Here is a 16,846-nt window from a genome sequence, read left to right on the forward strand (position 1 = left end):
GATTAATTCAATTTGGTATTTTATCGGCCTTCAAATATATTCTTCAAATAATTGATATGAACTTCAATGATAAAAATCGTTTGATAAACAATTGTGTCATTTATAATACATAATAAAATTAAGTGACACATTAAACATATCTTTTAAAAAATCGTGCTACTAATACACATTTTCTGTCTAACATTATTTTAAAAACAAGACTTACAATTTTTACAATAAGCATGTGTTGAAAATAGTATACGGAAATGTATATAAACATATCAATATGATAAACTAATGAAAAATAAGTTTCACAAAAGTTTTTACTGTGGATTAGTGCAAGGAATGAATAAGTCGTCAATTATTAAAACAAATAAACTAATTCTGTGAAATTAATTAGATACATGTGCATTAAGGATACTGAATTTATCATTTATATGTAATCTATGTTATTAATTGTATGACATTTTCGCTTTTTATTGCTACTATAAAATCCTGCAGGTTTCAGTTGCTTAAGGCCTGCATCTAAGATCATGAATAAAGAGTTTACTGACACTTAATGCATTTATACATCACAAATTCATTGTCAATTCTCATTCTCACATCATACACATTTGTAATAAGTAAAAACGCAATTTTCTTAATTTTTTATTATTTTTTTGTTTCGTTGATCTCGCTGAAAAAATGCGGTGGCATTTTTGCAATTGAGAAGCAAAATCCAGGCAGCCAGTGATTGGTCAAGTGCGAGCTCTTCGATAAAAGTAATTTTTGTTTTTTTTATTTAAAAACGCGTAATAATCGAGTATTTATAAGGTATGATTTACGATATGAGTAAAGAGATGAATTTATGTAGGAATTATTATGGTTATACAGTAAAAATCTTGTCCTATATGTTTTTTTTTCCATTTCTATGAATACGATTAAGGATTTTATGACGTCAAGTGTGTCTTATATATTATTTTAATATGCAAATGTCAAGCGAATGACAAAATTTCTTTCATTTTTCTATTTTTTTTTATGATTTTCATTGATTAAATTCTACCGATTATTTTCTTTAGGCTATTTATTCAGCTCCTATTATAAACGATTCGGCATTATGATCGTTGGAGGGAAGTCTTATAGGCATCTAAGGCCTCTGGCGAATTCAATTCGCTAATATACTAATTTTTTTTCGATTTTCATTATAATTCCCTTCCATTTAAAAAAATGAATAGAAAATTAAAAAAATTATAAATATTGTAATGGCGTTAGTTTTTGTTATGTTTTATCGTTTTAGTGAGTAGTAAAAATGTATGTAGAATGAAATAATTATTTTACATATAATAAAAAATTGTCTAACTTATTAAGAGCTCTTAAAAGTAAAATTGTTGAAAATTCTTTCGAAACTGTTAAGTAAAATTATCCAGAGATTTTTGTTTGTTTCATTAATTGAATAAGATTTCACATTGAACGTTTTTTTTTGCAACAGTTTTGAACAATCTAAACATTCCATTAATTTCAGTCTTAAACAGTTTCAACAATTGATTTTCTGTTTCAGTTGAAAAATGTTTGGCTTACGCTCCATTGACATTCTAATTTATTTTTGTCTAAATTTTATCATCTTCGTTTGATCCATTTTATATTATTTTTTCCAATTCAATTGTGGTGTTATTCAATAAAATTGGATAAAATAACTTAATTGTAATTAATAATTTCATTGATAAAGGTTTTTATTGTCTTTTTTCGACTACTTGCACAGTTAACGAAGAGATCTAAGTTTGAGTCTTAATACGAAATACGTGCAGATCCTCAGGAGAATGAGAAAGCCAATAAGAGCTACGACATCGATCCAGTAGACTGCATCGAGCATCGCCATCTCCTCGAGGAACTTGGTCGGAGTCCTGAAGTGGCAGTATTCGAACGAGCACTTGAGACGAGGTCGATTGTATCCAAATACGGTGATCATCGCTCCTTCGAAGCCATATCGAATAAACGATACATATGACAACCAACTTAAGTAGTTTGGCATCGCTGTAAATTTAATGAAGAAGCCGGAAAAGAGAACTATCGGCACTGAGGACACCGGACCAATGAACATTCCGCTCTGAAAAAAAATACAAATTTTATTACCTTGAATTACCCAAAATTTTCAACGACTTTTCTATTTTTAACTTAATTTTTTCATCAAGTCAGCAATTACTATTTCTACTATTGTATTCACGGATCGATATTTATATTATGTATTGCACTAAGTAGCTTATCCGTTGATGACAGACCTTACGAAATCTGTTATGAGGTTCTTAAAAGATTATGTCAACCGCGCATGCGACAGCTGAGATAAGAGAATAAAAAATGTCATGTTGAATAGTTCATACTTCATTTTAATACCTTTGGCATTAGTTTAAACGAGTCTACTAAAATTTAAAGAACATTCGTGATAACAATTGAATATAATGCAATATATTATACAAACCTCAACACTCATTGCTGCGCCTATCAAAAGCCCAATGGACTGTGATACAAGAGCAGTTAAGACGCAAATGTTAAGATACATTAAAAATCTATATGCTTCCAGTGGTTGCGATGTCATAAAGTAAACTATCATAACGTAAACTATTGAAAACACTGTTTGGAAAGGCAAATCTGCTACAGTTCTGGCAAAGTAAAACGATTTCAATGAATACCAGTAATTTAAATGCTCTCTGACGAACACAGACATTTCTGTTGGAACTGAAAAAAGAATTAGATTAATTTAAAAAAAGTTTTGAATGCACTACTTGTAATTGATACGAGAAATTGATATTTTAATTCATTACTATACTTGCAATAAAAGTGAAAAGACTGATAATTATCTTGAAAAAATTGAAGACAATTGTAATGATATACTTACATGTGAGTATCGTTGGCATCATCGCAGTAAACATGAGAAACATAACAGTGAAAAAGATACATCCTGCATTGCTATAAGCTTCACCACCTTCATCTCCAATGTCATAGTAAAGAGCTCCGATGAGTAAGCCAACAATTATATGAGAAATTAGCCTTACCCTCGTCAAGGTCTGCAGAATGTAAACACGAGTAAATTAACAAATGAAGTAAATTATATAAGATAACAAAACATTCTTTACGATATAGAAAAATGATGTCTGTTAGCAAAGTTCACTTGAAACAATAACTTTGCATTTCAGTTTTTTAACAATTAAAGTTAATAAAGAGTTTAATAAATTTACCATATCTCTCATTTGTGATAAGAACGTTCTTTTAAGTAAAATCCAAAATTGCGTCCATCCGTTTGTAGGAAAGCCAACTTTTTGTTCTATACTTTCTGCACTATCTAACAAAGAAGTCGTGCAAGAAACAGGCATATTCAAAACTAGTGCACCACCAGCACCTTTTGGTACTCCATTAGGAATTAACGTATCACCCTCAGGCTTCGTTTGTTCTCTGGGTGGTGATTGTTTTGCTATATCATTAGATACCATTGGTGCTGATGCAGTAATTGCAGCTTGATTATGTTTATAATTATTACATTTTCCATTGTTCACAGCCATCACTAATTTTTCTACACATTCACCGTGTTCTCCACAAGCTACTTCCATAACTGTAATAAAAAGAAATTTTTTAATAATGCATAAAAACTCCTACAAGCATCAGCATATTAAACTATACATTCTCTATAAATCTTTAAAATAAATCAATTCTCAAAATATGACTAAATCATTCGATTTTTATTAATATCATATGTTAGAGAAGTATTTTAAAAATGTTTAACGCTTGAAAGGTGATCACTAGTTTATATGTTAATAGTAATATAATAACCTTCGAGTTCAATAAAATATGTTATTCAATTCCTTTTCCTTTGATAAAAAGCAATTGTAAAAAGAATTACAAGATCTATAAATTCATTTATATTAAATTTCATTCACTTAATTGTGACCATATATATTGCAACTAATGATAAAAATGAAAAATTTTTTTAGCTTCATTGAATGAATGACTTGAACTATTTATTAATTTATAAACTGGTTTGAAAATGAAACATAAGTTTTATTAAGGGTAATTTCCTGAATGAAATTATAATTATAATAATACTATTAAGGAAGGAATGATTCAAATAGCAGATAAAGAATAGACAATAAAAACCACAGGATAATAAAAATCATACCATAATCAGCTGGATTGTGATAACTAGGGCATTCTAAACCCATAGAAGCCAAGAATGGCACGAGACCACCGACATTTCCTTGATAAATACATTGACCTTCCGCTAACAGATAAAGATTATCAAACATTTCAAAAAGACGAGCACTTGGTTGATGTATCGTGCAGATTATTGTTCTTCCTAGAAGAATATTGTCCAATTAATTCTTGGAACGATTTATATAAATTGTTTCATTAATTGAGAACATGCAACGATCGACGAACTGACCTCCTCTACTTAATGACTTGAGCAAACTCAAGCATTGGAAACAAGAAGAGCTATCAAGGCCCGACGTAGGTTCATCGAAGAACATCACTGGTGGATTATTGACCAATTCTAATGCAATTGACAATCTTTTTCGTTGTCCGCCACTTAGACATTGTGCTTGCGTATTACTTGCATCACTTAGGCCTAGGGTATCAAGTATTTCTTCAACAACTACTTTTTTAGCGGCAACATCCATGTCTTTGCCAAGCTTTAAATTCGCTGATATCATCATTGACTCGTGAACTGTCAAGTGGGGTAAAAGCCGGTCATCTTGCATTATGTAGCATGACATTTTTCGAAATCTTCTGAGATTTCTTTCCTTTCCATTTATTAATATTGATCCATTTAAATTGGATGTTCTGAAAATAGAACAGGCTTAAATTAGTCCATGAAATAATTATGAATTTTTCTGAATATTTATTTTACTTAATGTAATTTTTAATTCATTAAAAATTCAAGCAATTAGTTTAAAAATAATTTTTTAATGGAAATGAATCTTTTAAAAGCTGGCTTCATTTATTTTTTAATATTGTGGTTTCAATTTTGATGCTAGCACTACAGATTTTAATTCTAAATAAATTATTAATTAATGAGCTTACTTATATCCTGCTAAAACGTTCATCAAAGTGCTTTTACCAGCACCAGACGGACCCATAATGGCAGTTAATTCGCTCGATCTAAACTTCCCGTTAACACATTTTAAAATAGTCTTATACCCTGTGAAAAAAATTATTGTGATTAATATCAATGAATATAAATGATAAATAGAGTGTCTTATATTAGACCAATGACCTTCGACGAAGTGAGTTTATTCACCTCAAAATGACTTATTTATTATTATTCTTTTATAATAAATTAAATAAAAAAAACTTAAAAAAGCAGCCATGCAAATGTTACAATTTTCTACGAAATTTCGTGTTAAATAAGAAATCTGAGGGTATTTTTATTGACTCCCTTGCGCGCAGGTCATTCACACTAGTCACCTAGGTCCAATATATCTAGCCACCAATTCTACCGTCATATTAAACTGATTCTCGATTTTGTGCTTAAGAAAATGTGACATTAAATGTCATATATGTAATTTATATTTACAAATGCATATTAGTTGAATTTATCAAGCAAATATCTAATTAGGTGGCGTTGAATTTAATTGAGAATAAGCGTCGAGAATCATGTATTTAGTTCATTGTGGATGTCAACATTCAATTGAATATACTGAGAAGTGGTTCTATGCACTGTGTATAGTACATTAGACATCATTGACGTCGATTGATGTGCGTTGAAATGAGCATTCATCTCACCTCTCTGTCTACCCTCGGATACACTGTAGGCCAAATCTTTGAACTCGATGTCGACAGGAGGTCTCTTGGGTAAATGTGTGAGTGCAACCGCAGGTCGTTTATTAACTTGACCTGGGCTAGCACCAGTATGATTTTGAATTTTTCTCGCCAAACCTCCGCTTGCACAACCGGAACCAGCACTACCGTTTGCAGTTGTTGTCGTTGACGTGCCATTGCAACTGCAGTGAACATTATTCTGTGAGCTTCTGTGAAGGAAAACATTTTTTTCAATTAATTCAATTTATAAATTGCCTATTGATATGAGATATAGTGTAATTTTTCTACCAAATAAAACTATCGATATAATAGTTTATCAGTATTTTATAAAATACTACTTAAGCTGTATTTTTTATATAACATTAAAGTAATATAAGAAAAATATTGTATAGGTATTTTTAAGTCATGAGTACACCAAATATGATATAATGCTGATAATAGTTTATAATATCTAACGTTGATTACTTAATTGAAGGTTTATTTATTAATTTATCAACATTAAATAAATTAAACTGTTAAGATATTGTCAAAATTATCGACATCGATTTTTATTATGTTTAATAGTAAGAAAAAATTTTTTTAATTGACCTCGAAATCGGTTATTATTGTTAAAAAAAATTTTTTAAAGTCAACTCTATTATTATCTGTAATTTTTTAATTGAAAAACTTGACAGAAAAAAAATTTATTTTGTTAAAAATATGATTGAAAAATTTGAAGTAATATAAAATGAAAAATAAATATAGTGAAATAATACAGTAAAGTTTTAAAAAGTAAAGCTGACAAAGTTGTTTATTGAAGTCTCAGCTTTTTTTGCTATTTTTAAATAACATATTTTTACCATGACTTTTCATTTCAATTTGACTGTTGAAGCAATAGAAAAGTATTATAATTGAAAATTTTTGCTACGAAAATTAAGTAGGTATTTGTCAGTTGGCCAAAATACATAAAAGTGAAGTGGAATAGTAACTAAGGAGTATGAAAAAAATTTTTTATGCTAAAATAATTGACTTCACTTGGCACTTTACTTGGAAAATATACCTAAGGAATCCAAGAAACGTAAAACATTTCACGGTCAACATTTTTTACAAATATTTGAATATAGAAACTTTAAAACGTTACTCATGTGTAATTTTATGTTCAACTACTTTTGTAGGCCAACAAATCGATATCAATAACTGCAGTATTGCGACTCTAGTTCCAAACTTATTTATTAGTTAATTACATTACAGCACATTGAATTCTTTATTTGATAATTATAAAAATTAGACTATTTATACTGCTGAATATTAGATTGAATCAATGAAGAGATTATGTGTTGTGATTAGTTTAGATGAATTTCCATTTTCATTTATTAACTTGAAACAAAATGTAAAAATTGATTTTTTTTAAATAGAAAATGGATTGGAAAATATAGTGAAGTATAATAAAAACGATGAAGGATAAGTAAGGACGTCAGTGACGTAAACAGGATAACAATTTTGAATGTAGATCTTCAAGGACTAAGAAAATTGATTTTTCTTTCAAATATTTCTTTTTCTGTATTCTAATTTGGCAGACAGTATAAAGATCTTTTTTTCTGGACTTTGACCATATCAAATTATTCTTTCCTATGAATCATTTAGATTATTCACAGAAAATAGAGATAAAGTGTTTTATTAAAACTTTTATATTCAATACTTTATCTAGTTTTTATTGGCACTTTCATTGTTTCAAGCTCTGAATAGAAAAAATTGTAAAAAAGCTAATGATGTAATAAAACAAAAAAGTTTATGAATAATTTATGTTTTTGATTACAAATAATAAATCTTATAGTGCAATAGAAAAACATCAATACATTTTTATGATAACTAAAAAAATATAATTATGGATAAATACTTATGTGAATAACATTGTTTAACATATTTGATTTCTGTAGATTGCAAACTTATCAATAAGACTTTTGATCAAAGATTGAAAAAATTATCAACGTAATACTATTTCTGAATCACAGCCCTAAAAACATGTTGACAGATGTTCAAGATCAATCAGCGTGAATAGCAGATAAATATTATCAATGAGATAACAAAACACTCCATCATATGAATATCAATTAAACTATATTTAAAATATTTTTAATGATTATCATGTTAACATAAAAAATCAAGGAAACTTGATTCATCAAACTTACACGTTCAACTCTATTCTTTACTTCTACTTAGCATCAAATATTCACTCAGTGCTATGAATAATTTATTATTGACCTTTACAACTGTTCAATTTGCCTTAACACTGACATTTATCAGTATAAATGTTTCTAATTATTTTAAAATTTTAATTCCAAAACAATAAACATTAAATAACAAAAAAGCCTCTAAACATGGAAACATGAAGTAGAAAATGAATCAAATTTTTTCTTTGTTTGATTATAATCACATGAAAAACTATTATAACTTTTATAAAGAAAGATATCGTGGGTGGAAATGGTAATAAAGAATAAATCAATAATTATATAAATAATTATATTTACCCTAAAATTGCATTATTTAGATTTTCTAAATGAAGTGACGATGGTGGTGGTGATCTAATTGTCACCTGGTTACTTTCTTCAGGAATAAACTGCACCTGTTCATCACCATTGAATCTTTGAATAGTTCCACCAAGTGCAAGATTTTTCATATCGTCCATTATTCACAGCAGTAACCTCGTATCTTCCTGAAACGTGGAAAATTCTCTGTTAAGTTTAATCATCAACAATGCAAAGAGTCATTAAAATGAATTTATTACTCAGACTATTATTCACAATAAAACAATTTCAATTTTCTCAGAATAGTCGAGAAATGAAATAATTCGTTTAAACTTCAAATTTTCAAGAGTGATTCAATTAATTAAAGTAAAAAAGTTTTCATTGCTCGAGAGTTGTCTGTGAGAAATTATTTTAATGATATTTTTAAACAAAAAAAAATCTTCTAATTGACATTAATAAAGTTGATAAAAAATAATTTAATTAATTTAAACAATAAAAAAATCAAATTACAATTATTGGAAACTTGGTGAAATAACTACATAAATTTTATAATTGAAAAATATTTAATTTCTATTAAACTTTCTTACTGATAAAATTTTTTTTTTGTAATTTATTTTCTGTTAATTTTTTATTTCACTTCTATCCCTTATTACAACTGATCGCAAACTGTTTTTGGGTCTAAGATAACTGAGTTTTATGACAATAAGTGATTATCACTCCATATATTATCATCATCAACTAGATATACAGAGATGACAGAATTTATTAGTAGGAATAAAATAATTAAAAAATGATTAAGCAATAGAGAAAAACTTATTTACTTAATAAACCAAATTACACATCAGCTGAACATCAGCTTCGCAGTGTTTTTTTGCTACTGAAGTTATATTTCATATAATTATATGAAAGAAGCAGTAAATGGTTTTTTATGCGATACAAAATTATCTACTGCGCATATTTCTAGGGCATTTCTTGCGCTAAGCATTCACTTGTAAATGTAAAGTTGTATCCATGTGATTGACCGTAATTGTATTGCTGCATAGACAGGAAATTCTTCAATAATCGGTAGCTCATGTTAACGGAAAATCTACTCAAATTATGATCAGCAGAAAATTAAAAAAATTTTTTTTTTGAAGTGCTCAATAAATGGAATGATGTTAATATTTATTCGGTGCGTTGTACTCTAATTTGATATAACTTTTATAGTAAGATGAAATTTTATTGTATTTATTCAATGATAATTTTATAGCCGATGTCTACACGGAGAGAAGAAAAAGGTAAAAATTATCCTGTAAAAAAGGATAACCGTGGTACCCTTCACGAACTTGGGAAAAATTATCTTGTTGTTGAGATAAAATTTGATACTTTTTACAGGATAATTTTTCTTCTTTCCTTCTTTCTGTATATGAAAACAGTCGATGTATAAATATTCATATTGTTTTAATCAAAACTATAAAATGATTAGTGTATTATTTTTATCATACCACATGCTGTAATTTAATTTGCTGATAAGATATATATCAGTAGGAAGAACCGTACAGGTCGTGTGAGCATTTAAATTTATTTCTTCTCAGGACTAAAATGGCATTTGACCTTACACTTGATCCTGATCGAATTCTCACGGCTATCGGTTATAAGAACTTGAAGCTTATAATAGTCTAGTAAATGGACTGCATTGGTTGCCAATAATTTTAATTAATCTTCAATGAAAATCTGATTAGTTTAATAAATTATTCCAATCACACATGTTGGTTCAATTATTATTATCATTACTCTCTATACTAGGTATAATAGTATTTATTTAGAAGAGAAATATATTTGAAATTGTTTTTAGATATTTAGCAGAAAAATTCCAATTTTTTGCTCCAATACTCCAATAATTAAATCACATGAAATTACAGTGACAGAATTTATTTTAACGAATAAAATGATTCATTTTGGTATAAATATCTTGTTTAAATAAAACAATTGAATGAATACTTGCTAATAATTACCAGATAGGTTTAGCTTTATCAGTATCGAGCTTGCTAATGATCAGGATATTGTTTAATCCCAGAAAATAATATATAAAAATACATTTATTCATGCTTAATAAACGTTTGATTATATTAACTAAGAGTAAATAATAAAAAAGTTTACCAAATAAACTGATTTCTTATAAAAAAAATTTTCGATCAATATATTGATAAAATAATAATGTTATTAATAAAAAGAAAAAAACATAAAGTTTTCAGTGAATTGAAATAAAAAGTTTTACATAAAATTTTATGCCTCTAAATCTAAATATAAATTTGGAGTATAAGTTATTCTAAAGTAATCAATATTAAGAAATAATAAAAAATTTAAGTTTCTCTGCAAATATTTAGAAATAAATAATGATCACTATTGTTAACAAATAAAAACAAATGATTTTTATCTGTAAAAACTGGAAAGTGACTAACAGCAAACTTAATGACTCTGACTCAACTGCACTAGCATTGAGGTCCGTGACCTATCTCCCAGTATTTCTGCATTCGTCTATCATTTTTATTCACTTCACATGGCAATCATTTTCATAAACATTTAATATAAAGAAAAATTTATGAACGTGATTAAAATCAATAAACTGAATAATTTGAATACGAACATGACAGCTGAGAAATAATAACAAATAAAATGTTATTAATGTAACTTAAATATTGATAATGTTAAGACTACTTTTTAAGGAAACAAATATAATCAACTTGAGATTTCACGTGGCTAGAAATAATCCATTCCACTGAGGGAGGTATGTATGGATATAGAAGATCTATAGATATATTTTTGAAGTGCATCGTTGCGCAAGCGTACTTAGATTGTATTAAATACGCCCGGAAGAAAATATGTATATTAGAAACTTAACATTTTCATCCTCCGGAAATTTAATGACTAAGGATTCAATTGTCGTTTGATAAGCATGACATGGCAAATGATAAAATGGCAAAAAATTAAATAAAATTATTGAATTGTTTTTTTTTTCTTCAAGGCGATAGTGAGTTGGAACAGACAAAGAATAGATGGAGAAGTGAGTAATGCACAGCATAAAGAAATTAATAGGCAAGAGGAGTCATGTTCTGTCTATCTAGGAAGATATCTCAATGGATAGGTCAAGGATAAAGATATTTATCAATGAATTTCTTTACGTTCTCCATTTATTGTATTGTATATCATCAAACATTTAATGCCAAAACACTATTAAAACTCTTTATCACATTGTCCAACCATTGAATTTATAGAGAACTTACATTACATGAATACAAATAGCTCACATCAACAATAATATTTCAAGTTAATGTTGATATTTTTCATTAAAACAACAGAATAATTATAAAATGTAATTTTCATAAATTAACTGAATGTGAACTTGGTGTGCATTAAGTTGATGAATTTACATAATACGAAGAAAAAAAGGTGTGGAAAATATGCCAATGTCTATGCTATCCCAAGTCAACAACATTTCCAGTGAATAAAGATGTTTAATGATTCATAAAAATGAATGATACTCACAGCACGAAGAATGAGTAAATCCCAAGATCACGAGTCATAACCCAAGTGGTCACTATTATTCGTAATTTTTCGTATGCTTAAAAACTGTATCAAAACTGGCCCTATTGTCTTCAACGTCTGACACCGAATGGCAGTCACTACTAACAAGCACACTGGCCAGAATCAAATGCCCTCACAACAGCAAACTTGACAGTTTTATACATTCAACCTGGAGGACATCCAAAGCACAAAGGACTCACAGATCCAAGCGACTGATCCTTTTGTGCGTTGCTGCGAACTAAAGGGTGGGGACAATCTGAATGATGACAAAGCGAGACTTTGACCACTTCTATCATCAAAACACACTATCTTTTCTTAACTAATCAACTATTAATGTTAACTCAATATGTTAAACATCACCTCCTGATTAATCTTCTATCAATGAATAATTTTTTCCCAAGCTCACACACGTCTGCGTACTGTCACAAGCACGCGCGTTATGCTACTAACCGAGGTAGAGAGTGCTAGCGTCAAAATCAGCTGCTCTTCTCCTCGACAAGCCTCGTGTACATGTGGACGAACAGTGAAGGAGTCCCAGGAGCGTATCACCCTTCCTCTAACATTAGAAAACTGCATTTAATTACTTCACCAATCGTGTTATTCATCCTCATGGTTATCTCCTTTCACTGCCTGCAAGAAAAAATTAATTAGAATTGCTTTCAATAGCTGCTGATAATGTTTAGGTAATTTTTCATACTGGAATAAATATTTAAATTACTCCTCTGTTGACAGGAGAACTGAATGCAACCATGCATCGGCAACAGATGCATTCATTGAGAAGAAATGTGCATGACAACAATTTCTTACACCAATGTCATCATTTACTCTATCTGTGCAATATTTTTAGGAAGTATTTAAATGATATCATAGGAGGAATAAAGTATATCATAAACAATTATCTGCTTATTATGAATTGATATGTGGAAAATAGTTTGACGAATGGAACATAAATGATTTCTCTACATCCCTGAATTATTTGCGCATGCACAACAAAGAGCTTTGACTAAACTATCTGAAGTCGCTTGAACGTCAGTGCGAGTTTCGACTTTTATGTATCCACCGTTTCATACTGAAAGTGGGGAGTCCAAAGAGAGTAAGACAATGAAGTATCTAGATGATGAGGAGGAAGATGGGTATAGTGTAGAGGAGAAAGGCTATGTTGAGTCGATATTCTAGCACCCAAGCGACCGTTCTTGAGTACAGCTGTACTCAACTCGGTACATGTGCACCCAAGACCTCAAGTGAGAGTTTGTCAAAGTGAGAAAACCCTTGGCGAGTTCGAGGAAGAAGATGAAGAAAGACATTAGAGTATAGACTTCATCTAGGTTTCATATATGAATGAGCGAAGGATATAATAAAAAAGATAAAATTGACTATCATGTATGAGTGGAATTCAAATAAAAATTATCAAGTTAAAAACAAAAAAGAAAAATTCATGAAAAAATTTCTTCCATTTTGTTAACTGGGGTTTGAAATCACCTAAGAATGTCAATTTCCTAGTCAATTTACAGTTTTTCGAGGTCGAGTTTGACGTGTTTTATAGAGAATAAAGAGTAGAAAAATGGACTTTTTTCTGTTGATATTCTATTGAAACAGTATCTTTATCAACACCATATGGGGGTCTATGATGAAATGAAAGAACAACATGTAAAAAATATCAGGAAATATAGTAACCATACTGATATGCGGTTATGCATTATGAAATAATCATGAATTTGTATACCTTATAGTGTTATTGACTTGATAAAAATGTCCATTAATACTTGACCTGATGAGTTGGTTCCACGTGTTAATACACATGGTCACCTCGACTTAATTCTATTCACGTCTTTGTCTACCTAAGTAGTATATAGAATAGAGCTAAATCTACATAATCGTTTTGTTGTACGCAGTTCATTTGCGGACAGTTGCGTCATGAAAACATGTCTGTTTATAGTCTATTTTTGAATCTTTATTTCGATAAGTTTGGTTCATTCTGAAATTAAAAATAGGACAATTGTCTTAGTAAATTGGTGACAATCAAAATCAAGTAATTATGTTTACTATCAACGTTACACTTTTAACGACTTTATTTCATTAATGATTTTTTAGATTATTCTTTGAGTATAATTTATGATGAATTTTATTACATAATTACCTGAATATTTTGGGAGTATTTTGCAATTATATTTTATTTATTAATGCTGTATTTACATTTCGACGTATCTCTCATCATTAGTAAGACTTCAAATGTCTAGGAAAATATTCTGAATAATTTCACAGCTTCAGCTGAAACATAAACAATTACTTTTATTTTTTGTGAAGATATTGATCAATCAACATTAATTTTTATTTCATCATAGATGTACAATAATCTTTTCGTATTTGTTACTCGATTCTTAACCGTCAACTTTTCTGACAAGAATGAAAGCTTAATAAGGTGACCTCGAACGCTAAATGAGTAGAAAGAAACCCTAAATCTTGGTAATAAATTTTTGTACTTATCTATTTATCGGATATAAGAATTTATGATATTAATCATCTTTACTATTGACGTCATATTAATGAAAAAATCATGCAATACATAGTAGTAAAAAAACCTGTTATCAAAAAGAATGAGATGTTGAAAATTTGTAAATATATTATTGACATTACATGGCCATTACTTCTTTACTGTATAATTATCCATTTTTTGCCATTCATCATCAAATCGAATGTCAGATCTGTTACTTCATTTCTTACTATCCTCATAAATTTATGTACATAATCATCTGGGATGTCATTAGAATTTAATTAGAAAAAAAAAGTAGTATTTCATTAATTAAAACTTTCAATTCATTCTTCCAATTAAATGGAAATTACTTCAAAAAATTTGTCAAACCAGTAGCTTTTACTGTACATTAACCTCCAGTATTTTAGAATCATAAATAAAATTCTTGTCAAGAACATTTTCTCTATTTCTTCTAGATGAAATTTTTCTTCATTTTGAAAAATATTCAATCGACGTCAAATAAAAGGTCATCATATCTAAGAGTTCAATCACATGAAGGTTTGCTAAAATCGAGCAAAGTAATTTACATCTTTAATAACTTTTAAACTGAAAAGCATAATTATTATCCTTACAAAAAAGGTTCATGTTATCTCTTTGTATAATTTTCATTTGTGTTTCTTTCACTGCTTTAACATGATTCAGACATACTCATTTGGACTTTGATGTTTCTATCATTAGTTTTTTTTTTTGTTACAATCTTGTTTCTAGGCCGCTTGTCAGCACTAATCGCGATTGCCAGTACATACATAATTTGAGCACGAGTGCAGTTGCACTTAAAATAAAATATATACAGCCCGGAAGAACTTCTGGGTTTATTTTAATAACTTATAAATTAAGTTAGAAAAAAGTTACTTCGGACTAAATTTAACTTATTTAGTTAGGATATTTATAAACTTGTGATGAATCGTTAAAATAAATCGATAGACATTCTTTGCAGAAAGAATAGTACAATGTATATTGTCCTTCTTATCATATTTACAAACACAATTGAGTATCTATGTACCTTTAATTATAACCACCACAGCGGTAGAGAGGTTAGCGTGCCAGTATTTAAGACTGACACGCTAGCGGTCGTGGGTTACGATTTCGCGACAAACGGAACCTAGATCGTGGTTTATTCATATATTAAACCCAGGCCTAAAACTGATAATTAGAGCTTAGAGAAGCACCATCTAAATAAGTTAGATAATGCATTTGGTATAATCATAAATCACATGAATAATTTATCTATGTTTTTAATAATAGATATTAAATATGATCGTGCTCCAAATACACAAATTATTTTGTAGAGTCGAAGGTAGAAAGACAATGAATCCTGTGTAGCATATTCTCATCATTGCTCTCGCGTATTTCAAATTGTGCTACGCATGACCAGACTATTCAAGTCCAAATTAACACATCAAATTTTTGGATCTAGGAAAATAATACAGAATTAGTTAACTAGTCATGAATCTTAATGTTATGTTTTGTTATGAAATTTTCTTTAAAATTTGAGTATACCTGAATCTTGATTTATTGCAGTTGTAGCATCAGATCTTCTATTTATGGATTCGTACTTATATTTGTAGTGATTCAAATACTTTACTAAAGACGAATTCAAATAATCTTCTATACCTTTTTATTGTTAAGTGTATAAAGATTTATATAAAGTGTTTCACTACTGTTTAGTCATCTCTTTTTTTCTCAATAGAACATTTTAGAATTTAGATTTACAGCTTTTTTAATCCTTTCTTCAAATATTTTGATGATATTCTCAAATCCTTGAAGATAATACTTTTTTATTATAAATATGAACAAAATAAATCTGAAGTAATGAGAAAATTTGAAGAATCTTTTGTCAAATAAACTTTGTTCGCCAGAACAAGATATATTGGACGCAGTCCACTCTGTTGAACCAATTGCACCTGTGCTACCTCTAGCATCAGCTTCGAAAGGTGCCAGTATGTATATCAGTTTAACAAGAATAATGTGTTTAGAGCGAATAATATATTCCATTATTCAGAGATACCGTAACAATCTCCTCTTTCCATCAGACAAGGTGCATTAAATTATATACAATGTTCGCAACATACTTTGAAAAGAGTTGAAAAGAGTAGAAAAACATCTACAGATTAGATACTTAAAAAAAATAGGTCTGAGCACACTTTGTCTGTGCTAACATGACAAACTTCCTTATTAATTATTTAAATATTAGACGGAGAAAACAGAAGAAATACAAATACCGACACGGTGGTCTACTGGGTAAGACATCAGCCTGACGCACCATGGGTAGCAGGTTCCATTTCCGACCGGGACAAAACCATATTTATATTAACCCCCTCCCCCCACAGCATACTATGTAATTAAAATAAACGAATTACTACTACTGGAGGAGATTACAGCTGATTGTCCAACATTTGTCCATCTGTCCATAATTCACTTACATTGTGTCATTTCTTGGTTGTGCGAGTCCTCTTGATATATAACCCAGCAAAACATTATTGTG

At 29.1% G+C, this 16,846-nt stretch overlaps 1 protein-coding gene across 1 annotated transcript; it reads right to left on the reverse strand.

Annotated features, from left to right (window-relative positions):
• Window positions 1-633: 633 nt before the first annotated feature.
• LOC118065702 (ATP-binding cassette sub-family G member 4-like) lies at window positions 634-12,271 on the reverse strand. The gene is given in 11 exon segments (XM_035081161.1): window positions 634-1,906; window positions 1,909-2,062; window positions 2,432-2,688; window positions 2,849-3,017; window positions 3,189-3,559; window positions 4,124-4,300; window positions 4,388-4,785; window positions 5,026-5,143; window positions 5,728-5,972; window positions 8,271-8,455; window positions 11,793-12,271. Coding segments are annotated over 10 exon segments (2,223 nt in total). The 5' UTR covers window positions 8,429-8,455; window positions 11,793-12,271; the 3' UTR covers window positions 634-1,730.
• Between the last annotated feature and the right edge of the window lie 4,575 nt (window positions 12,272-16,846).

Source organism: Chelonus insularis, unplaced genomic scaffold, assembly GCF_013357705.1.
Source record: "Chelonus insularis isolate UGA/USDA-ARS -01 unplaced genomic scaffold, ASM1335770v1 contig_321_pilon, whole genome shotgun sequence".
Taxonomy (NCBI): domain Eukaryota; kingdom Metazoa; phylum Arthropoda; class Insecta; order Hymenoptera; family Braconidae; genus Chelonus; species Chelonus insularis.